General features: G+C 38.1%; 1 protein-coding gene across 2 annotated transcripts in view; it reads left to right on the forward strand.

Annotated features, from left to right (window-relative positions):
• The window catches only part of stx8 (syntaxin 8), a 44945-nt gene that overhangs the window by 763 nt on the left and 17309 nt on the right, over positions 1–26873 (forward strand). For both annotated transcript variants that reach the window (XM_086296185.1, XM_086296186.1), the window contains exons 2-6: positions 647–746; positions 843–937; positions 1137–1247; positions 4571–4704; positions 5599–5691. In XM_086296185.1, the coding sequence (XP_086152311.1) occupies positions 647–746; positions 843–937; positions 1137–1247; positions 4571–4704; positions 5599–5691 (533 nt within the window). The remainder of the gene's footprint in view (positions 1–646; positions 747–842; positions 938–1136; positions 1248–4570; positions 4705–5598; positions 5692–26873) is intronic.

Genomic DNA, 26873 nt, shown 5'->3' on the forward strand with positions numbered 1-26873 from the left:
AATACAGTGCATCTGTTTAGTGATCTGAAACCTGTGTGACAAATATGCAAAAAAATTAATAAAAATAAAAATCAGGAAAGGGGGCAAACACTTTTTCATCAAAGACATTCTGACTTTCACAACAGTATTGATATTAAGGAAGCATAATCAAGATATATAAAGAAAATTCCACATCCTCTTGTGTCAGTTCAAAAGTAGAGGTATTTATCATTGATGGAAAGGCCCCCGTCTCCTGAGTATCTGTTATATATGCATATGCAGTTCTTCCATTTGTGTAACAGGTAACATCTTCTTAGCCCAGTGTGTGGGGGGAAAAAATTCTGTGCAATATTGACGCAGGGACCCAAAAAGATTTGCGAATGACTTCTCAGCCAAGCAACATTTGTTACACTGTGAGGATGTTGATCGAAAGTTTAAATTCAGTTTGGTTTTGGAGTAATACAACCATTACACAAAGCATCATGTTTTTTATCTTTTATATTAAACACACAAAGTTTACTTGTAATGAAAAGTACTATAAAAAATAAATATATGAAATCCATGATTATATTAAAATGCTTAGTTTTAATCTTAGTTTTGCTACTTCATCTTTGGCTACTTGATGATGTTGCAGTTCAAGTTTTTAATTCTCGTTTTTCATTTGCAGGTTACAAAATTACGATGCCACTTGCCGCTTGGCACAGGAAATAGCTGAAAACATCCATGAACGGAACAGACAACAGAGAACGGGGGGGAACCCTGCAAAGGTAGCCTCTTACCTCATAATTACAATAGTATTGCCTTCACATTCCTATTGTCTTGTTGATTGTTCTTAGTAGTGAGCTTATCTTCTGTCTTTTCAGATAAACATGACGCTACGGGCTTCACTTCAGAAGCTGAAACAAAATATCGCTCAGCTCAAGGAGGGTTTGTTGCGGGCATCCTCGTCTCGCCGCATGTATCCTTCAGTTTGGAACTGTGAAGAGCCTGCTTTGCTTACATTGGCAGAGGTGTTCCAATAGGGGGCATTAGAGTGCTTAGAAAATGACCTCAATAATGCAACACGCTTAAGTTTTAGAAACATAACTTGTCCCTGCTCATCAAAAGTGGTTAAAGCATTGCAAATTTTTTGTGTGACCTTATCATGACCTCATCAGAATGCAGTCTGAAGCTGACAGGAGGCAGAATCTCATTGATGACCTGCTAACCAGAGAGAAGCAGCTAAATGCAACTTTCAAGGGCGATATTACAGAGTCTGAACCCTCCAGGTAACATTAGGCATGTTAAGTTATTATAAACGGGATAAAGGGTTAAGAAAGTGAATAGTGCAAAAATCACTAATCACATATTGTCCCGCTTTCAAAGATCTCATTTTATCTTAACATATTTTGATCACAGTAGTGCTTGATGTAGTACTTTATTTACTTCTCCGCCCACTTTGGAATATTTGTTCACCGAAAATTTCTGTCACTTCTCGGTCAGTGTCAGAAGAAGCAAACCAAGCATCACTGATTGATGAACATCCTGCTCAGATCACGCTGCCTTTCATTTTGTAACTTGTCCTCTTTGAGAGTTTTTTTAGTACAATTTCCACCTCTGGTTGCCCAATTACAAATAATGAATCCTCATTCTCTTGTCTGTGTTCTTGACCTGAGAGGTCATAGGCTCTGGTCTCTGCTTTGATGATATGCCACCGGTCACTAACTTTCAGCGAGTCTTTGTACATCCTGTATGACCTCCCCTGGTGCTGTCACTCGGAGGAAAGTCTGTGTGCCTACCATTTTGACAGGGTGCTTAAGTTCATAGCTAATTCTTTTTCGTTAATGGATTTGCTTGCTTTGCACTGTTGATTACACATTTGGCACGCACTCACGCGCAAATGATGGAAACAGAAAGAGCAAGTTTATTACTAGCAATTGACATAGTGTACTCTATACTGTATACTTACACAGCGTATTCTGCTAGTTACGGAAAGAGCTTGATACCACCACTGTATATAAAAGATATACATGGATGTCATGGATTCCATATTATAAATCCTCAATGATATTTTGGCCATTGCTATTTAGCAAGCTACATCTGTATGGCGCCATTGCACAAAGCTGTCACATATACCTGTCAGATACTTCTGTGAGGTTCTGCCTTTAGGAGTCTCCACAGAGATCATGTGCCTCCATCTCACACTTTCATTCTTTCAGTCTCACCAACTGTTTGCATGTCCTCTTTCAGCATCTGTGAATCTCCTCTTAGGCCTTCCTCTCTTACCCCTGCCTGGCAGCTCCATCTTCAACATCCTTTGTCCAGTATATCCAATATCACTTTTCTGCACATGTCCAAACCATTCTCTTACCTTCGTCCTCTTGCTTTCCTTCTCTCTCACTGTCTCCTAATATGCCCCTCCCCTTACTCTTCCTAGGAAATGCGCTAATAATATACAAAGATTACATTGAAAATGATTTGTACCAGGCTTTAAGTATATATTTCATTGCTGAAGTCGGGCCCCCTAACATGGGAGTCTCAGGGGATTGCCTCATTCTGTGAGACTGCCTCGTCTTGTGGTTTTAAGGAACCACTGTTTTACACCATTGTAGGTTGACAGTGCTGTGAGGCAGACATGATAACTAGCAAATCTTTAGGTAGAGTCATTATTTTGTGTAAGATTTTAACTGGTGTGGGCCAGGTGATATTTACTTTAACAGGAAGAGATGAGGTTATGTTGTTAACTTTCCCTGGCTTCTCGTGGCTGTTTTTTAGTTGCATCCCTGGTACAGCACGCTTTATTGTGGTGGTATTTAATTTTATTTATTTTTTTGACAAGTAGCTAAAATACCAAAATACGAGAACAAAGTTTCTCAGTTTCATCAGCTCAATAGACTTTAGAGAACCTGTGTGCTGATGCCTTGATGGGACTGCCTTTCTCTGATATCTTTCACAAGCTTTGGTTTTGTGATTGATCTGCTTAGTGGTGCTTTGCACTGGCTTTCATCTTTTTACAGACCACACACCCAATTACATAAAAGGCTCTGAAAATAAAAAAAAACTCCAATAAGATTTGCTAGTAAATTAGCTCGGCAAACTGTAATTATGTGGTCATATGGCTTTTGGTTTGCTCAATGAGACCTAAATTTAATGGTGATATGTGGTGGGTAATTTGGATTTGTGGGTAGGATCCATTCCCACTGTGTGGTCTCTGAGGACGGAATGTGGGAAGGAGTAGATTTGGACATGCCTGGATAATCTAAGCTGATTTTTTTTAAACTCTTTTTTTGTGAGAACTTTGGATAGAAAAAAAGTAGAACAACATTGCCAAAGGGACACTTTAATCCATCCCCAAAACAATATATTCCAAGCATCTCCATTTCAGACTAAGAAGGCGGCTATTTTGAAGCCTGCGTTAACCCTGCTGGCCCATGGATCCATCTTCCCACTGTTATGCCTGAACCTTTCCATTGTATTTTATTGCAGTGGAAATAGTTGGAAGTAGTTAAATCTCACCTGTCTAAGTCACTCAGTCCTTAATGGGATGTTCGGGCTTCTGCAGTGGCAGTCTGTGTTTTGTGGGTACCAAGAGATCCACTTGACTGATTCTGGCGCTCCCTGCTGACTTGTTAATTGGATTTTCACACAAAACACTTGCATGGAGGAAGTGGAAGCCTGGCACATAGTCTCAGAGTAATCAAACCTGTTGGAGAGATTAGACTAAATGCCTTGTCTCACCCTCTTTTCAGATTGTATCAGCCTCCGCCTGCCTGCATTGTGAATAGCCTTAATAGCACTTTAGTGGCTACTTCAGAGGTGACTTGAAGCAGTCAGCAGACTGTGAATGGGGGTATGATAAAAGTAGTGTTCTGTGTTAGTTGTGCAAAAAAAGCAAGCTGTTTTCATCTGGGTTTGAAAGGTTGATAAAACAGCAAATACTTAAAATTAAGTACAGTCAAATTATCAGTTTCTGTCTTGATTTCTGGTAAAGCTGTATGTGGTTCAGGTCCTTTATGTTGGGTTTGACCAACAGACAGCGCTGAAGAGACGCAATTAAAACCAGCCTCACTCACAGACCCTGAACCCATCACAGCATGACAGTCAAAACTGGTGGGGGTCAGAAACACAGCTTTAAGCTATTAGGAGGAGAATAGGTTTCAAACCACACAGGGTTGTTTAGCGCAGCACATTATAGTGTAAAGAGCTTTCTTGTATGTCACATTGTCAGAGCAAAACCTCTGCAGTCCATAGTTCTGTGACAGATTAACATGCACTGTTTACATACTGCAAGAGCCGAGGCATTTTCAATCATTAAAAGACAAGCAAATAACCAGTGTTTTTCTGTGATCTGTGGGGGTGTCATAGATCCTAGAAAAAGCATAGAATTGATTGATTTTTTTCTGGTATAGGTAATTGCTGTAATAGTACAGATGTGCATTTTACTTTCATAGTTTAACTGCTGCTTGTGCTTTGTTTGGAAAGTATCAGTAATTTAATTTCCAAAGCAAATTTTTAGTTTTCATTATGGACCTATTTTTTTTTTACTATTTATGTTTGTTTTATTTCGGAAGAATGCTGGGAAACTAAGAATTGTTATGATTATATGTCACAGGTCCACATTGATGGCCGGAGGAGCAGGAGCCAGTGGAGGCACTTCAGCCAACCCTTGGCTGATCAACGAATCGGATGAGACCAAGGGGCTGACCTTTGGAGAGATTAAACAGCAGCAACAACGAGTCATTGAGGGTAACTACATGACTGTTCAAGAACAATTAAAATTATAGTAAATTTCATATATATATATATATAAGTACAGTACACGTGTAGCATTTATACAGTATCCTGTATTATTTGCCTTAGTAAACATAAGAAGATAACAATAAAGTGTTGGTGGAAGCAGCAAAATAAATAGATAACGAGTAAGTCCCAGGCACTACCATATGTGTATTAAACCTGTGCTGACCGAACAAAGTATATAACTGCATCATCATAATTCACACCATGAAGGAATATCGTAAACTCACCACCGTTTTTTTTCCCCCTGTCTCTTGGCTCTGACATGACTTGAACACCCAGACATTAGTTCACCTGATTCCATATGACACTTCATTGCAATGTCTCCATTACGGCTCTGGTTATTGTCATTTTGGGATCAGAGATTCCTGTTAAGACAATGAAACCAAACCATATGGAGGTTTTGTGTCCCACGTGGGATTTCTGGTGGAGTTGGGTAATGGCAAGCCCATGAACTTGTGGTTAAAAAACATTCCTGTGGTAAAGAGTGTGTCAAACTTAGAAACCTGCAGAGGCCAAATCTCTTCTCTTCTCTTCTCTTCTCTTCTCTTCTCTTCTCTTCTCTTCTCTTCTCTTCTCTTCTCTTCTCTTCTCTTCTCTTCTCTTCTCTTCTCTTCTCTTCTCTTCTCTTCTACGAGCAGCCTGTCATTCCAGTTTCACAAATATTTACGACATATATATGTCACCACTACTACATTTGTCTTTTTTGTGTATCATTCATCACATTCATTTCATTTTGCCTTGTTTTGCAGTCATGGTAAATTACAATACATAAAATCAGTTGATTCATTTTTCGTCTCATGGTCAAGCTTGTAACAGTCTTTGTTTTCTTTCCTCTCATCTCAGCTCAGGATGCAGGCTTGGATGCACTAGCAGCTGTCATCAGCCGACAGAAGATAATGGGCCAGGAGATTGGCAATGAACTGGATGAACAGAATGGTAAGGTTTTATGTGTGTGTGTGTGTGTCTGTACATATTCATCAAATTCCAGACACATTACACAACACAGTGTGAAAGCAGTCAGCCATACCTCTCTTCTGCAGTGGAACTACTTGCCTCATGGACATTAATATTCTCCCACACCACCACATAACTAACAGTGCCCAGCACACACCTACTATTATCAGAGCACCTGGCATCACATTTAGGTCTGCCCCAATGTCCTTTGTCATACATCTGCCTGTGCTAAGGCAGCTTAAATAAATGAAAAAAACAGATCTGCTCACTCAGAACTAATGGTTCTTTTGAGTTATTCCTGGCAAAATATCACTCCTCAATCCATAAATAGCTTCCATCACAGGCAGATGTGCTGTACAGAATTGAGCGCATTGCTCCAGACTTTTTCTTTTTTTTTCACTTAGATGGGTGGTACTTGAGACGCAAGATTTAAAGATGAACATCTGTCAACTGGTAAACAATTACTTTAATGCATTGCTCCCTAAACACTAGAGTGGATAATAGGCAACCTCCTGAGGGTATTGCCTTACCAAGAGGAAGTACATCCATATCTTATCACTTTTTGTAAAAAGAAAATGTAACCGTGAGTGCTATCTCTTAATGTTTGCACTGACAGAAAGCACAGATGCATTAATCTGTCAGTTCCTCTAGTGAAAATCAGGGGGGAAAAGTGAGAGTCAATAAAAGAGGAAAGTAGATATTTTAACACACAGCAATAATAAGGGAGTGGTGAGGCTGAATGACGTTATGCCTAGGATTCTGTCACAGACACTTGAGTATAAGTGGGTAAACTTCAAACTGAAGGTTTCTCTCTCCGTGGTTAGCCAGCTTATCTTAAAAACACGTAACATCAAAGTAGCAGCAATTAGCAGTGACTGTAAACATTGGTGTTGTGTATTTGCAGAGATCCATAGGTGATAAAGCCTAAATCTTATATTGTTGTTGACATTATAAAACAAATTTTCGTAGTGTGATGCCAAGTTAAAGTAAAAAGAATGATTTTTTTTTTTTTCTTTTCGTTGACTGTCTGATTAACCTTATAGGACCTGCTCGTCTGGTGGTTTTGTTTTTTTCTTCCTTTTCCTAGTACAGTTATGGTTCTGCTTTGATGACCAGTTTCCAGTTGGGAGTAGGAGGCGTTGTACTATCCTGTAATATCCTGTCTGAGCAGTTGTGCCCAAACAAGTCTAGAGGTTGTATAACCGAATGATCTCGGTATGAAAACGTCCAACATTTCCTTCTGCTGTGAGGAAATGACAGGTGTTTAACTGATGATGGCTGACAATGATCAGTGAAGGGAATAGAAAGAAAGGAAATGTGAATGACTTTTGTCTGCTTTCCTGTTGTCACACTGAATCAGAGACAGAGTATTGCTCCAATTATCCAACTAGTGTGTTTATTGTGCCTTGAAAAGTTTTTTTTTCCCCAGCTTGTTGCAAAGTTTTGTTATTAAATATGAACCTGATTGGACAATGGGGGAGTTGAAACTTAAAATTTATTTTTCTTGTTTTATTTTAGCACTGGAAACAAAAACTTGTTTTTAGGCCTCACGTGAATCTTGAAAATAGATTTGCTGGTAGTTGAATTCTTCATTGCTGTAAAGGCCTAAAAATGTGACACCTGTGGGTAATGGACCCCATGTGTTGTAACCTGAACCAAATCTGAAGTAAAAATGTAAAAACCTTCACTTGTTACTACGTTTTTTTCTCCTCTCAAGACTGCTAATCAATATATTAGGTAGTAATCTCACTGTATGTGTTGGTTATGGAAGCAGTTTGTGGTGCGTGAAGGAAACTGGCATCTGGGGACATGCGGGATGCTGTTAAAGTGTATAAACATCATCTGATGGAGCGGTCTGAGCTTCTTACAGTTTTCTTGTTCTCAGTCCACATTTTACAGCCAGGACTAAAGTTCTTTTAACTCGTTTACACCAGGTTATGATTTACAGCGCCTGCTCTTCCACTATTTCTTTTTTTTTTTATTTTAACCTTCCTATGTTGCTTCCCATGATTGTTCTTTTTCTGCCCTTTCAGTTGCATCTCACTCACTGTTGACAGCAGACTGTTATTTCATAACCTTTTAAAAATGTTTCCCCTTACTCTCTTCCATTTTGTTGTCTTTTTTGTTCGTCACTTGTCAGTAATATCTGTACCCCTTAGACTGGGGGGGTGAAAACGATGAAAAGATGAAAAGGATGAATATGTTATATATTTTTATTTCGTTTTTTAATTGCAAAAACACTTTAAATTTACTTAGTGACAATGTCTCTAGAACTGATTTAGGAAAATGATACAACGGTGACTAAAACTGAAACTACTCTATCCTAGCAACACAACTGTAGATCTTTTGAGTACTTGCATTAAATGTAGCTGTATTCCTAACTTAGATATATTATAATTTCTCCTGCTTAGATACAAACTGTATTTGTATATAAGCATAAAAACTTTAATTATTTGATGCTCTTTGCCATCAAAAATGAAAAATACAGAAATTATTTCCTCTGTACAAAGGATGATTTCTCAAGGCAGTTTTCTTACTTGCATTTAACATAAAAATTGACAACATAAAAAGTCAGAAGAATGTTTTCTGAGAGGTAGAGGAAATGGATTTAAGTTTTAAAGTAGGAGAATGTCAAGACTTCTACTTGATCTTGACAGTTGGCGTGTAACCTCGGCGTCCGGCTGTCTTTCCGTCTTGTGGGGTTCCTCTTCCCCCTGATCACTGTACTGTAGCAGTGTTTCCCTATAAATAGATTAAGCTCTTTGTAGTTTGGCTCGTCAAGTCTAGCTCATGACCAAAGTGCAGTGGAGGTTGCAGTCATTTCCTTTTGGGGAAACGATTCCGGGTGAGGTCAGCAATGAAGTTGACCCTTTTCAGAGGTTTTAAGATGAACCCAAAGCCCTCAACCCTTCAGTTTGACTGAATCAAAAAGAACTGAAATGTAGAAATGAGCAAGCAGACCATTTATCTCACTTTGCGTTGAGCAAAAGACTAAAATGAGCAAACTGCACATTTTCTAACTTTTCTTTCCAATTGCAGTAAAATACGAAATTCAATCCTTGTTGTTTATGTGGTACAATTAGTTAAATGACATGTCATCATCAGTTTTTTTCTTTTAATGTTTCTTATGTAATGTTGCCAAAGATTATTATGTTCTCATTTCCACAATAAATGTTGCCGAAAATAGTCCGACACCAACTAAAACAGCTCGCGTCAGCTGTAGTTTTCCTCACTACCAAGAAAGATCAACATTAATTTTGCTTTATTGGTGTTGATATTTCTCATATTGCGGCCTGGAGCGGTGACATCAGTCCATGTCAATGTCTTTTACTCATGAGTGACAGACAGTGGCAAGCTCACTAAATTAGCTTTTTTTTGAAAAGGGTGGCCAAAGTTTGAGGCTGTCTCGTTTGTTAGATTTTAAATTGCACATTTGAATTGGATTTGACTGGTAGTGAAATACTGCAGAAGTGAAATATGCCATGTATGGTAAAGGGATGTTCTTTCAAATCTTATATGTAATTAAAAACCAGGAAATGTAAACGCAGAGAGTGAAAGTTTTCTGCTTAGTTTTGGTCAGGAATTTTGTATTTAGCTTATGTTATTCAAATAAATGACTCATTTGATTTTTGCTGTGAGATTGTCAAACATACCAACACTGGCACTGAAACCTGCCATAAGTGTTGCCATAATATGGAATAGGTCTACTATCAGTCTGCGATCGGCAAGTTACATTTACTACTTTTTACATTTACCAACTACTATTGGTTCTTTTTGATATCATTATTGATATTTAATGGCCGCTGCAATGGGTCAGTTTGTGTAACCTTTTGATGCATGTCGCCACCCAGACTGAAGTGTGCTAATTGCCAAGTGTCCACTAATCTTTTAGCTGTTTTTTTTTAAAACAGATCACAGTAGACGTAATTTTGAGCTGATTATTAAATCACTGATTTGATTCTGCTCTAGCAGAGCGTTTAAAGGGCCAATATGTGGAGGAATAATGACTTCAAATAAACAGTAGATGGAGAGGAGAGAGGCACTCACTGCTGCACAGTGACATCAGCAGCTACCCCAGAGAACGCAGACCTCTTGGTTGCTCCTACTTTTAGAAACAGCTCAGTGAGCAAATAAACTATACTAATGATGGCACTGGCAGAAAGTCTGTGTGGTTAGAGCTGTTGATTGATTTATTGTTTGTTTGATTCACTTGGTTTGAAAACTAGGCTGGTACTAGTGAGTAGTGTTTTCCAGACGAAATGGAAACGCGTAGAGTTAGCGATGTCCAGAAAAGTGTTGTCATCAAAGGAATGTCAAGCTTGCAATGAGCCGAAAAAGAGCATCATCTTATGTGACCACCAGATTGGCTGACTGGTGTGTGTGTGACTGTGAATTATTGAGAGCTACAGAGGATGAAGGGAAAATGTTCCACACTCTCATAATTTCATTTCTCATAAGAAAATGACAACTTTAAGGACATCGTGAAGGGCTTTAAAGTGGTTTTTTAAACTTAATAGACGTACGTCTGATGGGAAAACAAAAGCCAGCCAAATGAAGATGCTCTGTCCAGCCTGACTTTTGGGGCTATCAGAAATATGCCATAATCAATCACGAGTCCCTGTGTTCTTATTTCTCTATTTATCCATGTTGGTATCCATCTTTGTCTAAGGCCTTTTTGGTGTCTTATTGATAAAGTTGCGAAGGAGAGGGGGCTGACAGTGGCATGAGGGTCACCAATAGTGAATGATGAATAATCTAGTTTGGAACAGTAAAGAAATTAACATTTTGAGACACTAATGGAAAAACGTCTAAAGACATTCCATCAATCATGCTTTCTTTGTCCCCCCTCAGTGGACTAAGACCCTTTCTCTTATTTAGAAAAGCTTTCTTGACTGTTTTTGTGATTACACTGGCTTTTTTGTGTAGAATTTCTCGATGTTCCAGGAGTTCCGCCATAAACAGTGATTGATCTCAATGTGATAGTCATTGGTAGTCCTGTTCACTCTGTGGTGGGTTGCATGAAAAAATCCATACATTAAAAGGTTGAATGTTTCCTTATGTGCTTTTCTGACACGGTGGCTCAGTGCCAGTAGGTTACTTTCTATCACACATACTTGTTCTTTGAAGTAATCCTTAACTGCAAAGTTTTCATATCTTTTACTGTTTATTAACATTGATTTCTTTTTGACCGGCTTGTTGCTTGAATAAAGCATTTAAAAAATTTTAAGTACAGCAAAATATTGATGCTGGAAATTAACAAGATTTCCATGGCAATCAAGGGTATGAAAAACGTAGGTGTTTATAAGGAGATTTGACTCTCCAAAACAACCAAAAAAAGGAATAGAATAAAATAATTTCCCACATCCTAACGTGTAGGTTTTCACCCGTCTTTTTTTTCCCCAATGTGTTTTTTGCATTACAAGCAGCAGTCTTTGTTCACCATCTTGACTTTGATTTATCTCGATCCATCTGGAGCAAATGTGTGCTGGTGATAGATGTTTGCAAGAAAGGCCCCACATTAAAAAGCCAGTGGCAGGATTGCTCGTACTCCAGAAAGAAAAATGGTTTGTCAAAGTGGTAAAAGAGAGTCATGGTGGAGACACCCGGAAAAACATTTGTGCTTGCTTTAGCCATCTCACCTGCCACTGTTAAGAAGGTTAGCCATTGCTCAGCAAATACTGAAATCACATCAAAAGGTTTCACAGTAAAACAAAATCTTTTGTGAACATACAACTTCTGTACCACATTGTGACAATTTTATGCATTAGTTATTTTTTAAGCGATTTTTCCAGCCATCGAAAACAACAGGAAACACATTTGTATAAGCGTTTTACATATTCTTTATTATTTAACCACCAATAATGTCAAAAGTCCAACATCAATGGAAAAACAAAGTGTGAAATTGAAAGTGGTATTCTCTAGTGGCCAACTTATGACGAAGCCAGTTTTAAAGCAGTTTGTGCCTTTTTTATGCATCATGGGTGACTCATTTTTAGTTTCTCTGTATCATAATGTAAGTGATATTGTAGTACATTAAGAACCACCCGAACCACAGGTCTGTGGATCAAATGATCCTGACGTTGCAGGTTTGTGGGTGCTGATGTTTCTTTTGAAAAGAAATCTAAAATAAAATCTTTTTATGGTCTGTTCAGCTCAAGTATTGCCTCTTTGGCATTGTGACTTTGTTAGTTCCTCTAATAAACTGTGTTGAAGTCAGCTGCCTGTGTTTTAGAAACTGCATACAAAATTGGACAAAATCATATTATCAGAATATTCTGTGTGCATAAGAAAGAGTAGAAAAACCTATAGTTATAGTACACCCCTGCTTCTGTCTCACTGAAAATGAATGGCTATGGAAAAATAAGAGTATCTGTATATCTGTAATGGACAGAATCTGCCAGCTGAGATATTAGCATGCGGCTAGTTATTCTTACTTCCAGCTTTGTAGTAACTTTATCATGTTAACTGCGGAGACAGATTGATTCGACTCCTGTGGGGACCTGATTTTGTTCTAGGTTTATTGTTTTGCTTTCTAGCTTTCATGTACATGCATGTTTAAAAGTGCTTAGATGCACATTTAACAGACATGCTGTGCATGTGGACAGGCACTCAAAGAAGCCCAGTATACAGTATGATGCAGTAGTGAGTTGTGGTCTATCATACTTAGCTCATTTTCAGACCCGGATCCCTTCCAGATGTCTACCAACAGGCCTGTATGGAGACTGGGCGAGGTTCCCTTCCACTCTCTAGCTAGTCCATCAATTCTCACAATATACATAGCCACCATACTGGCACTTGTAAGCTTTTTCACAAACTATTAATTGTGCATATTACCAAAAAAGAGTAGACTAATGAGGAAAATGGGGGGGAAAAATCCAGAAGGTATGATTTCAACAACCTTTCCCACCACTGTCTTATAAGCAGATGAGACATCGTTGGAAACAAACACTCACTGGGCAAGGTGTTCTTTGATGAATTTGGCTTTATTGCCAGTAATCTATCTTTGTGTGCTTTAGAGTGTCTTATTCTACACCACCTTACTGCCATTTGTTATTATAGATTACACAAATTTTACATATAGTATTCCTGTAACCTTTAAAATAACGGCTTTTAGACTAAGCCATGACTCATGAGTCATCATGACCCATGATAGATAGAGAGAGAGATAGATAGATAATATAATATACAGCAATTGCTAATTTTTGTGAGACTTATTGGAGCTTGTTTTTTTTCTTTTCCCACACTCCCAGTATGACACACAACTGTCCAGACATTAATTCACTCATTCAGCTCAGAATGATGACGGATACAGCCTCAACCCATTGCTGCCTTTTTGAATCAGAAGAATTTAATTGAATTAGAAGATTGCCATGGGAGGAAGTCATGCTTTTCAAAATCTATTTGTGTACCACATAAACACCTTAAATAAGGCTTTATTCAGCTATTCTTACTTTACCTCTTGGTGTTACTGTCTACAGTATTAATATACATTTGAATTTTATTTTATAGTAAACCTTATTTATTAGTAATCTTAGTGTGAAAACGTTCTATGCAAAACAAGGAGGAGCTGTGAAGTATATATTTCAAATGAAATTTGACAGTACATTGATGTTTATATTTATTATTGGGGGGCAATCACATTACCTTTATAGCTGTTGGTGGTATTCATGGATGGGAACCTTTGCAATTTACAGCTGCCAGTTCCATTGGCTCTGACCAAAGGGTTCCCTGCCATTTAATGGTACCTTAGACGGACTCCGACTTGGTCTGGCAGGTTCCTTTTGGCTAACGCAAGTGACAACGGGAACAAATCTCCTCCTCTGTTTATATAATTGCTAACCACTCTGGTTTGGAGGCTGCATTCAAAGGGCCGACTAGCAGAAAGCTGCCTTGCACTTTCCTCAGCCTCAAGGAAGCATGGGTCATCCCACATAATGAGTGGAAGGACTTACTTTACTAAGTCTGCCTCAACCCACAGCCAGCACGTGGTTCCCATTTAAGCACAGGGGGAACATTGCACCTTCATCTTCTGGGCATTTTTATGTTTTAATGTGTGCGTGTGTGCGCAAGTGCACATATATACATCTGTTCTTTAGCAGCCTGCCCTCAGAGTCTGTGTGTGTGTTTGAAAGTGTGAGTGCCTTGTCTAAGTGTGTGATCATTTTGTTTGTGCCGAAGGTGTGGACCACATGTACAGCACATGTTGTCAAGTTGTGATTGGCACATAGGTCGTATTTATATCTGCATGAAGAGCTAAGAGACCACTGTCCAGTCAGAGAGCTAGACGTTAATGCAAGACCTCACATGTAAGTTGGCGCAATCACAGACGGTGCGGTAGAGAGCATGGTGGGCTAATCTTACAAATGTACTGTGCCGCTAGTAAGGTGAAGCGGTTTTATCCCTTCAGTGATTGAGTGGAGACATTTAAGAAGAGCAAGGGATTAAAAATGAAGGTTAGGAAAGAACCAGGAAGGACAGTATGACAGAAAGCAACGATGAGAATGTGCAATATTGAGATGTGAAGAGGAATTACAGTGAAGACAGCCTAATTGAGCTTACTTATTAAGAAGTTGGTTAACAAATTTTATTAAAGCTATTGCAAAGAAAGAAATGGACAAATGAAGAATCACAAGCAAATTAAAAAAAAATCTAAAGTGGAGGAAATGGTTAAAATGAAAATAAGAGAAAAAAAAATAAACAAGCAAGTAACAAGCACAATAGCTCTTCTTTAAATTGAAAATAAACAAAATATCTTTCGGAACATCAATAATAAAGTATTTTACATGAAGTAAAAAATAGTCATAACTGTGAACTATTAAGTGTTCTGAAATTTCACTGCTTGTTTGTACTAAAATATGTGCAAGGTACTGGTAGACATAACATGCCCCGTATTGTTATTACGCTGGTGGGGCATTTGGCAGAATCAAGCTTCAAGTGGGCCTTTAAGTGATGCCTATCAGCTAACCTTCAAAGTGATACATCACTGTTCCATTATAAATTGCAACAAGTCTTTAATCATCTTTAAAAAAGTCTTCTGATCTGTTATCAGCTTCATCTGTTTCACTCTTGACTTAACCCCAGCCTGTAGTTTTGTCTCCAAGCTCCTATTGTGACACATCTGAGCCAAGCAGTACTTTAATGTTGCAGTGTGAATGGGCACACACTTTCCATACTAAGGAAGACCAACACACACCGATGTTTCTCCTAACTGGACAGCTTTGTGGGGGGCATGTTCAGTTAAGTTTTATTTGCATTTATTGAAAAGTGACTGCAAAATGCAGTGAAGACTATGGCGTTATTTTTGTGCCACTATCCTGAGCGCACGTAAAAAAAATTTGAGCGCACGTAAAAAAAGTTTGCAGGTGCAAGTTGGAGACCAAAACAGCCAATCAGATTTTTTGCATCCAAGTCTGTGATTGGCTGGTTTTGTGGCACAAATATAACGGTGTACAGAAAGAGTTGAGCGCGCACGGCCAGAAATGTTGAGAGCGCGAGCAACACGTTGAGAGCGCGAGCAACACGTTGCGAGAGGGGCTGCTGTTGTGTGTGTGTGTGTGTGTGTGTGTGTGTGTGTGTGTGTGTGTGTGGATAATAGCAAACACTGAAATACATTTTTTGCACGCAGCAATGACTTTTGTTCACTCAAATTTAGCTTTTCTTTGCTCAAAATAAATTTCTCCTCAAAATGCAACACTTGCACCTGCAAACTTTTTTTACGTGCACTCAAATTATTTTTACGTGCGCTCAGAATAGTGGCACAAAAATAACGCCATAGAAGACTTTCACTGAACTGAAATGAAACAAGGCTACGTGAATTGTTTAAGTAAAGTGAATAAAGTAGTTTGGTTTTGTTTATTTATATTTTTGCTCTTTGCTCTGTGGCCATGATAGAAACACTGTAATTAGTTGTTCAGCAGTAGACTTGTGTAGCCCACACATGAATCCACTAGTGGGCAGTAGAGGCTGTGGCGGCACAGCAGCTGCAGGACTCAGTAAAACTGTGTGATTCCACCTACAAAGTGTAATTATTTAAACTTGTGTCCTTGTGTTGTGGGGGTGGAATGATCCACATTTAGGCAAGATGAAGAAGGAGTCATAGGATCTCTCACAGGTTTTGTTAATTTGTTTCAATCATCTGAGGAGGGTTCTTCTTCTCCTTCAGTGATCAGCACCGCCTCCTTTTGACTCATCATCTGGAGGAACTCTGTAATTATGCGACAGCTGTAGGTGCAGCTGCTTAAATGCTTTCAGCATATACATGTAATACACTGTCATACTTAATAGGATCAGTATGATAATGACACATTTGTTAGTGTGTGTCATTGATTTATATGAGGGTAGAGTCCAGCTACTTGGGCTACAGTCACATATTTGCCCTAATGTGTTTGTGTCATTGTGTATACATGTGGTTTTCTCACTGTTTAATTGTCTGCGCATCTAGCTGTGTTTTTAAGTGCAGCAAAGCATGTGGTATTGTTGCATCATGTTTTTGTGCCGGTTTCTTTGTACCCTCCATCATTCCTAGCTGCCCACAATTATGTGGGAGGCTGTTGAAATGGGAAGTTATTTCAGCCGCACTGGTGGCCAAACTTTCATTCTGGTTTTCATGAGTAGAGTGCAGTTACCCTAAATCCACCACAAACTTCAGCAGTTCATCTCTCCTGTCAGCCTAGCTTGCCAAATGTCCCTAACTCTGTCAGTTTCAAATTCAAATATATGTTCCTGGCATGACTGTGTTTCAGCGCAATATTTTGGATCGCTTTTTAAAGTTCATAAATATAAATGACATAGAGGGAACAAATAGTTGTGCCATGCTGAGAAAGCTGAGTAAACATATGGAAAACAAATAATACTAAGCTCAATGAAATGGTTTCATAAAAACTTTATTGTTCTGTTTTGAGTCTCTGAAAAGTAATATATCTGTCCATCCCTTTTTTTTTTTGGCGTAGTTTGCTTAAATATTTGTTTAAATGTTCAAACCTGCTCAGCTAAAACAAACAATTTGAAAATGTAACTTATTCAGATTATCATGTTTCTGTTCTAAGTGCTGCAAGTTATTTGCAGTCAATATGATTGAATTTGGTTGGAAGTAAAAACGCGGTTTGACCTTCTTGTCTTATTTCTATAAAAAACACCTATTAGTATTTAAAGGTTTCAGAGAGGCTTCAGAAATGCCGACTTGAACTCAAGAACCTTTTTGAAAGCTGTACAGACCAAGATCCAAAGTAAAGTCCGGATTTGATCCCAGCATCTCTGAGAACTTTCCAGGCTGAAAAACACCTCTGTGATGTTTCATGTTCCATGCCCCACTGATCCCCAGAAGATAAATACCCACTGGCCCCAAACTCTTCTCTGCAGGAAAACATCTGTATTAGGTATGATACAACTCTGTAATGCTCAGTGGTGCCTCTGAGAAGCACTGTAAATTAATTCTGCTCCTCTTTGAGACATAAATGCTTGTTGGAAGCATGTCACATACAAGAACCTTGTGTCTTTCTCTAGCTGTGTGTCTGATTCTATGATGCTGATAGACCAAAATGTCTATACATGTGTATTTGTCTCAGTGTCTGAGCATGAGAGCATATGTGTCTTTATGCGTCAGAGTGCATTATGTGTGAAACAGGGTCTGGCTGGAAGATCAAAGTCCCTCCATAACTCCTCAGTCAGTCAGCTGGCCAGCGTATTGCCGGGAAGCTCCACTCACCACAGGGGATGATGAGTTATTTGACTCAGATTATTTCAATTAAAACACATTTGTTCCGTTATTGGGAAAGCCTCTAATCACTTAAAAATAGCAATTGAGAAAGCTCATGCTCAGTTTTATTAGAATGCATGTATAAATGGTTTAGTTCCAGCAACAGTGAAAATGTGTGTGATTTCAGTGTAATTTCATTTTAAAGGAATAATACTTCCTCCCAAGCCTACTTTTTTGTTTTTTAACATTCTGACAGCTAAAATATAAAATCTTGTAGTTTTTAAAAGTTATATGATTTTGAAAAAACTATCTTGTTACAAATAACAGGAAGCAAATGCAGGATTTGAACATAAGTGTTCACATTCTGTAAATGATGGTTAAAGGATCAGGCTGAAGGCAGAGAGCAGAAATCCAGGGGCAGTGGAGAGAATGGCAGGCAATTGGCACTGCAGCTGCAGTGGTGAAAGACCACAGCAAGCAGAGAGAGCTTTTGGTGGTTTGTGGATGGGCAAGGGAACAACAGAGACACAGTCAGGCTGGACATGATGCTGAAGTGTAAGAGAGAAAGTTTAGTAACAACAAACCCTGTGCATTATGTGTGAAACAGGGTCTGACTTGAAGACTTACACTACAATCACTTTTCGTGTAAGTCAGTTTGCATTTTCTTACCACTGCGGTCAGAGTCTAAGTAAATTGAGTGCACACAGGTGAGTTGGTGGGAGGCAGGTAATCGAGCTAGGACAGGGGATGAGCAGAGTCAAGTGAAGGGAGACCCCACCTACACACCATAGACACAGAGAGAGAGACAGATGGGGGGCACAGAGAACATAGGGAATAGGAAACATTGGATAGACTCTTTACCACAGGCATAGTGTTTTTTTGCATGTAAAATTGCTGAAAAGGAAAAATATTCAATGGGCTTTTGTCAAAGGAAATCCTGCATTAATTGTCTTTTTCTTTTACATGACCATTTCATTTTTAATGTAGTCTTCTTAATGTTAATTTGACCATAACAAGGAAGTGCACTAGATAACCTGATTTCTGTTCGAGAATCCAGGTACTTCCCTGTTCTCATGTCCTATGAAACTCATTCAATTAAACTGATGATATTTCATTCTTTGCTATTTCCTTGTTTCTTAATATGCCACCCACTCCCGGGTGTCCTTGCAAATGAAGTGTGATGGTAGTGATGAAGTGTAACCGCGACTGGTTTGGAGGTGCCGTGCCAGTGACAGGGTGGTCCCTGCTTTATACTGCTGCTACTGATGGTGCTGGCACCCTCATGCTCATCACACACACATTGTTTGGTGGCACCTGGCCATAAGAGGGGTGATGATGGTGAAAAGCCTGGTAATAATCAAACTTCTTCTCAGTGCTGTTGGTCTTTGTAGAGCGCTTTAAGAGTTTTAGACCTTTTTTCATCAATTCTAAAAAGTCAGAGCAGATGACTTGTGTAATAATTGTATGCAATACACTGGCAGCTATAATTCATATTCACTGTTCACTTTTCAGTGATGGCTGGCCATCATAACAGTTTAATTTAACAGGATAAAGAGCTGTTTGTAAAGTTTTTTTTCATTCCTTGTAATTCAACACTTTTTTGAGGCTTTCTTTGTGTTGTTTCTGTGGATAGTATCTTATTTAATTGTAATAAATGTTTATATTCTTTTGATGGCTCGTAACTATCTTGGAAAATGTGAGATCATAAAATGTTTTATAGTCACCACTTATCCAAGCTGACATCATTTTCTCTGCTGATGAGGTTTAGGTACTTTTGAGCCAGTACTATCAGTTCACTTTTTTTGTTTGTTTGTTTATATGTGCAGTGCTAATCATTTCCAGTAAAGAACCATGCTGTTTCCAAAGGCTTTATATTTTAATCATGCTGTGCTGCTGGAAAGACTTAGAAAAGGCCACTGCATTTACATAATGAAGTAGAGCTGCAGAAGGAAATGTAAAATTAACATTTAGAAATAAATAAGCTTTGGAATATAAACTGAGAAAAATGCAAAGGGAAAAAACATAAATATATAAAGACTGCATAAATATATATTTTTAAAATGAATTAATAAATGAACGGGAAAGTTGAGAAAAGCAAAAAATAGGGGAATTGATACAAAGAAATACTGAAGCAAGTTAAAATAGTTACATCTACGTATATCTCAAAAAGTAGATTCCTATATTTATTTTTAATAATAATGCATTTCATTTCTATAGTTCTCATTTTAATTATTTATTAGCACTTCATGCTCTCCGTAATGTTCTCACCTGTAATGTTCTTGCTCTATCCCCTTGTCAAAATCTGCCTACACACAGAATGACAAACATAGTTACAAACACCTGCTGGCATTTCAACACCACCTTTGTCGTAGTTTCACTGTCGCAGTTGGTGTTACTGTGAATGTGTTTTTCCTCAGTGACGCACACACATGCAAACACAGACTCACAAGATGAAAACGGTAACAGTCACATTGTTGCGGCTTGTAATGATACCAGCTCTGCTATCATGACTGTTAATGAATCCGAGATTAAGTTTGGAACATCCAAGAATAGGCAACTAGGATGGCCGAAATATTGAAATAAATATGGAAGGTATTGCCTGATCACCTTACCTTTGGTACGTAACATAGCTGGCAAGAAGTGACACTTTCTACATGAGAGACAGAAGAGTGGGGAGGTTGGAGGTGGGGTAGATGATAGTAAGGTTGTAGTATGGTACAGTGTAGAGTAAAAATCGATATGCAGTTTATAAGACCGATACTGTTATTTGGTGATTTAAAAATCCACTATATTGGCAAAATGTTTTTGTTTTGTTTTGTTTTTTTGTTCGGAAAGATAAAAAGATTTCCATAACATTTGTTATGTGTCTTTAAGATTTTGAAGTTTTTGTTTTGGGGCTGCAGTTGGTTAGAATTTAAAGTTTAAGCGTTATTTTCATGCTTCTTGTTGGATGTTGAAGCTCTTCTTGGAACCTTGTTAAGATCTGACCATACAAAATATGATTTTTTTTTTCCATTTTGCAAGTGGTCTTAAACTTTTGATTGGGACTGTATAATGCCTTCATATTGTATTTCGAATTGTCTAGTGGATTCCATGGCACAGAGCATTAACATACTTGAACACTGTGAGCACAGTGTTCAAGTATGGTGTTTCTAATAAACTGCTTGGTGAGTGTATATACAAGTATAATTTGAGGCTGAAAGAACTGTGGTAACGTTGCCAGTTTAACTTACTTAACATGGTTGAGACAGCAGCATAACAGATGTTTCTTTGGTGCTTTTTTTCCATATATGAGTCCAGGGCTGTTGGTTTATGCTTAAGAAACATGTCCTATGAAATTTACTGTATCCACATGCATATGCTTGTGCGGAATGGCTAATAGATTATCTGGGGAAAACCCAATGTTTGGTGGGAAAAAAATGTAAAACCTTCACCTTTGTATTTAGTGTCTAACAAATATAAACCCAATGGTTAGTATCAGCTAAAACTGAACTAATGGGCAGGTTTTTGAATTTATGTGCTGTTCTTTGAAGTCTTTGTTTTTTTCTTCCTAATTTTGAGTAAGTCATTCATCAGCTGGTTGTTCTTTTTGGTGTCCGTCATGTGCGGTGATTGATCTTTTGGTAAACGTAACAGGGTTAGAGAGGTGAAACTGTCTGTGGACACACAGCCGGTTTCGGTTTCAGGTTGGCACACAAATGTTTAGGATTAAAGCACGAAATGTGAAAGCATGTATTTAATAGTATTACATGTTGTTGATCAGTGCTTTTCCAGCATATTGGTATATTTGCATCACTTTATGCCAGTTTATGTAATTTATCAGTTCAATACAAACATCCAGACTGCATAAAATAAAACGTATAAGATGAACATTTCAGGTTCATCATTTGTACAGCCACCTGTTTAATACTGTCTAGCTCTCCTTCGAGCCTGGGCTTGGTCTGGAGGAATGTTCAGATGGGTGGTATTAGGTAAAGTATCATTCTGATGAATGCCAGGACCCGTGTTTTGCTAGTTTGAAGTTTGCAGAATAATAAGATGATATTTGACTTATCACTTGAGCCCTGTCAATATTTTATGCTCCCTTGTTGAAAGACTTGCAGTCAGAAATTCAAGGAACTGCAAATCACTGATGTAACAGCGTGAATATTGTTTGAAATGAATACGCAGTAGTGGAGGGCCTCTTTCAGCGATCGTTAGGCTACGTCTTCTCCTGGTAGCATAGTAAAGTTAAATTTATTCCAAAGCTGACAACAAAAGTGCCAATGCAAAGTTTTCATTGAAAGCAAAGGTTGTCCCACAATATGTATAAACATTTCTATAATTCGATCACTGGCAAGTGTGTACATGGCATGAGTTGCAAAAGCAAGACATCCATCATCACTGTGGCAGCCAATAACCTGGTGGGAGAAAATGTAATGATGCAATAAAAGGGAATCTTACCCCCCACCTCAATGTGTTGAGTGGAGGCGTCTGTCAGTGCTTTTGAAACAACTCACTGATTTGTTGGAGCCAGAAACAATGATGCCCAGAAGTGAGACTAATCTGTTCTCATGTGGATCAGTACTTCAGAAGGCCAGATGTTGGGAGTGTAAATTGTGCGTATGTTGATACTATTACAAACCCCATCAGCACACATGCATATTTGGTCAGAAATACACAAAAATTGGTCAATTCTGGGAAGACACTAAATTAGCTTTACTTAAAAAATACGCTTCATGCCATTACCCATGTAAAACTTAAATAATTGTGTAGCTTGGAGTCCATGTGTACATCTGTCTGATGGTCTTCCTTATTCAATTTCTTGTCTACATGTACATGTAGACACTTGTCTACATGTACAAGACATTTCTTGTAGTATACATTGTTTTCTACAGCGTTACATCTTTAACTCATTTTCCATCTGGTTTGCCTAAGTGGGAAGATTTGTGTATCATATTTCCACTGTAGTTAAAAAAATGCTATTTAAGATTCTCTGATGTCTAATGAATCTTATTATGTTTGGTTAGCCCCATGATTTAAAAAAAAAAAGACTTTTGCAGAACTGTTGATGTTGGCAAATGAAGTTATAAATTATTGATCACCATTGTGAATATTTAAACAGTGATAGGAATCCCCGGAATAGAGAGGCTCACCTTTTGTAGCCTGATTGTGCATATCCAATTTTGTCTTCATTGTTTTTGTCTTTAGTTTCAGCATTAAATTGATTGTTGAGTTTTGTGCTTATGTTAAAAACAGGTAAACGCTACATTCCTCACTCATCATAGACCCTCAGGGTTTGTGTACAAAAAGCAGTCAAGGGCCAAAAAGAAAGAAGTTGAAAGAAACTTTTCCAAGACTGTGCAACTTCTTGTAAATACCATAATTGCTATGAGTAGTATCATCATGCTGAGTGCCTTTACGTGTGCCAAGTGAAGTTCCAGTTACACCCAGAGATGTGTGTGTATGTGTGTGTGTTTTAGCAGTACCCTCAAACACAGTCAGTCACACCAGGGCCAATTGGTAACAGTTGTAGCCAGGCCTCCCTGCACTGCAACAAGAGATACCACAGGAGGGGTGACTTAAAAAACCCTTTCTCTTCTCTTTCCCCTTTCTCTGTATCCTCAGGAGAAATCATCTCCTGAATAAGCACAACAAAATTAGACCCACTGACTTAGATTGTGTTTAAATTGGTCACAGGAAACAAGCATTTTCTCTGTGTGCTATGCCCTCTCCTGGAATGAGTCCTAAAATAATACAAAGTTAATACAGCGCATCCTGGAGCCACCATGGGGTGTAACTGTTTATCCAAGTGCCTCCACTGCACACACACAAAAAACCAAAGCTTTGAGCTTGAGTCAGCGTTACAGATCCTTGGGGCAGATATAGATCTGTGATGTGGAAGTGAAATTGTTCAGATTTTGATTAATACCCGCACTTCATCATCTTTGCTGTCTGATTTGTTTTAAAATGAATACATGCATACACTAACAATGACTCTGCATTGTTCTAGATCTAGGTTCTCTCCTACTGTCTATACAGAAACATACACATAGTTATATGTCTATTAAAATCAATCTTTAAAACTGTGGGATGTCCATGCTTTCGCGTAATATTTTTCTTGTTCTCTTTGTTGCTATTGTGCCTTTATTGGTCTGGATAAAGAACTGTAACACAACTTTCCAGTTCCTTATTAACATTGGATCTGGATTGTTGCTTCTTAAGTTGAATCAGACAGTCCACTAATTGCTCAGCGAGATTGGTTCTTAACACACTGAGTTTTAATTAAATAACTGGGCTAATGGAAGAGGGCGTTCTTCTGCAAGGGAATACAGCTCATATGAGAATCTGTGCAGATCAGGGAGTTTTGGCAAACCCCCTTGTGTTATTATTAAGATCATGGCTTTATAGTGGTATAAATGTCTGTTAATGATCATTTCCACTGCAATATAATGCTTTAAATTTCAAAACTCAATCTTTAACATCCTTCCAAAGATATTAGAGGATTCATGGATGGCTGCTCATCTAATCTCAAGGAGGCTTCTCCTGGAAACTCAGCCAGAAGAGGCATTGTATGGTTGTGTTTGAAAAAAATACTCTACAGACGTGTTAGTAGTTTTCTCTGTAGTAAAAATAGTAAAACTAAATATATAAATAACATTCGATTGCTAGTTGAGACAGCAGCTAGAGGGTTTGGGCTACATAAGATACCTCTGACTGGATGATGATGATGATGATGATGATGATGAGCTACCAGTCCTGGTAACTGGTAATTTGCATCCATCTGTCCATCGTGCCAGATGATCCTGACAGAAAAGATGGAGGAAACAGACCTGAAACTGACCCCAAATGGCAATGTGGCCATAAGATGATTTTGGTTTTTTCGTTTGTTTGTTGTTGTTTTTATTTTAAAGATTCAAGCTCTAGAAGGCACTTGAAGTGGTGTTGAGATAACTCAGGAAAAAGCAGAATAAAGTGACATCATGTGAAAGCAACATCTGTCTCCTATTGGTGTATGTGTGTGTGTTTCAGGGGTCCCATTCTGCTTTTAAATAGGGCCAGGTTTATGCCCATTGTTTTTGTGTTTTTCTTTTTTATGTAAGTGTGAAAAACGTGATGTGTGTCAGCGATAAACTTCTGTCTTTTTTTTTTTCCTCACAATTTGCACCACTGTTCTCTGTAATTCTGAAGCTTTGCTAGTTTTCTCACCCATTGAACACAGCAGAGAGAGAGAGAGAGAGAGAGAGCAGTGCAATAGGTTACTGCAAACAGCTATTTTGCTGTGTTTGGGGGGGGAATCTGCTAAAGAGTCATGACAAGTGGTAAAATCTAGCAACAAAGCTGCTTACTTAGTAACGCTGAGCTGAAGTATTTTGATCACTGTCATGAGCAAGAAGGATGTCAGGACAGGCTGAAATAGTACACATTTCACCTTAACACACAAAACAAGGAAACAACAACAACAAAAAATATCCCAGAATGGGAAAACCTATCCTAACCAGTATACGAACACTTAGATTTTGTGGTACAGAGCTCTGTATTATAGCAGGTGTAACCAAAAATTTCTGGGACTTGGTCCATAAAGTTAAAAACCTCATCTGATTTAAAGTTATTTTGACTGTTTTCTAAAGGAAAATTGTTCCAAGGAAACGCACATGGATTGCCTGGTTCTGTATGAGCTGTAAAACTACTTAAAACTTCTTGTTATGAAAGTAACTGTTCACTAGTTTTTGTTTATGTTTGCTTTGGAAATATTACAAATCGTGAGCTGTTCCTTTGCCTTTCTGTACTTTTCTCTTTGCACCATTTAGTACCAGTTAACCCAGGTTTTAACCTCCTAGGACCTGGCGTCCACATATGTGGACATCACATTTTGGGTTGTCTAGACCAAAATACTAAATATTGCTCTGCAAGGGCCTGATATCCACTTACGAGGACGTTATACTGCCACTGTTCTATCGAAATTTAAAATGAATGTCCTCATATGTGCATCCGATTTTTCTCAGAAACAAAAATCAGGTAAAAAAAACAAAACAAAAACGTAATTCTTTGTTTTTACATTCATCAGGTCCCAATCAGCCCAAATAGCAAAGAGAAATTAAAAATGCATGCCATGAGAGAGTTAATGTCTTTGGAGGTTAATTTGTACAAAGAACTTTCTGGATCTGTGCAGGTTCTTTTTGATGTTTTCTAGGAAAGCCTTATATGGACTTTTGTTTTTAATGAAATTAACCAGTGATTTATACCTTGTTGTAAAAGCTCTGTTTTTACATTCATTGTTAAAGTCTTTATTGTAGACTTTGAGAGTGATACAGCGGCTCCTTAAGAGTGTTCTTGAAAGTTATAAGGTTGTTTTTCTTAACAATGGAAATAATCCTGTCATCATCCACTTTAGACTTCAGTGGTCTTTCAGGCCTTTTGGTGTTGCTGAGCTGGTCAATGCATTCGTTCTTTTGAAGAATGTCCCATGTTGGCTAACCTAAAGCTCTCGCCATCTCTCTGATACTTTCATTTTTGGTTTTCAACCTAAAGATGACCTCTTGCTTGCATAGACATCTCTTTTGACCTCATATTGAAAGCTTCAGTGAACAGTAACTGGATACAAGTATATATCTTTCATCTGCTTATTTGCTCATGAAGTGACAAGAGAGCAGGCTTAACCTTACTGCAACTCAGTCACTGTTTTTCATTGCTTTTGAGCCTCTGAAAATGAGAAACTATGTATAAACATGTCTGTAATTAATTTCTAAACAGTTAATTCAGTACTTTGGTTAGAGACACTGAATTAAATCTGAATGTCTCTAGTTCAATCTTTTCTTGGTTGTTTCATTTAAAAACCATTGTAGTGGATTATAGAGGCCCCGCTGTATATATTTCTATACGAGGAAACTAAAGTATGTTCTTAATGTACTGCAGTGTCTTTAAAGATTACTTTAAAAATAAGACAAAAAAACAAACAAATCAGAAATCCCATTCTAATTCAGCTACAAATATTTAAAAACAAAGTATGTGTTCAATAAGAGCGCTTGTCTTTTGCATAATTGAGGTGAAATAAGCGTATAGCAGTGCATCCTAAAAAATGACAAACAGGAGAAATTTGTGTACACACATGCCATGCTTTTCCACACTGTGGTTTTAGAGGTTTATTCAGTGTGATAGCACATTAAATAAATAAACTCTGTCTGAAACAGGGGCTTCTTTGTGGTATAGCTAATCTAAGCCAGCACCTGTCACACAGATAAGTTACAATGGGAAACTGAGAATTATGGTGTTAGAAACTTGATTTGATAATAGAGTGAACTGAAGGACTACGCATGTAAAAAGGCAGTATATTGTAGTGCAGCCATTCTTAGTGCAAACGTTAATTGAGCGTTTCATTGCAACTATAGTTAAAAATCATGTCCTAGAATGGATGGAAATTCATCAATGAAATGGGATGTTATTGCTGGGCCAGAACTGAATTAAGAAACTTGGCACCAGCGACTGAAAA

Source organism: Aulonocara sp. 'chitande type north' Nkhata Bay, linkage group LG6 (genome assembly GCF_057382095.1).
Source record: "Aulonocara sp. 'chitande type north' Nkhata Bay isolate Kocher_YH1m ecotype deep benthic linkage group LG6, A_spYH_male_GT1.1, whole genome shotgun sequence".
Lineage (NCBI taxonomy): Eukaryota > Metazoa > Chordata > Actinopteri > Cichliformes > Cichlidae > Aulonocara > Aulonocara sp. 'chitande type north' Nkhata Bay.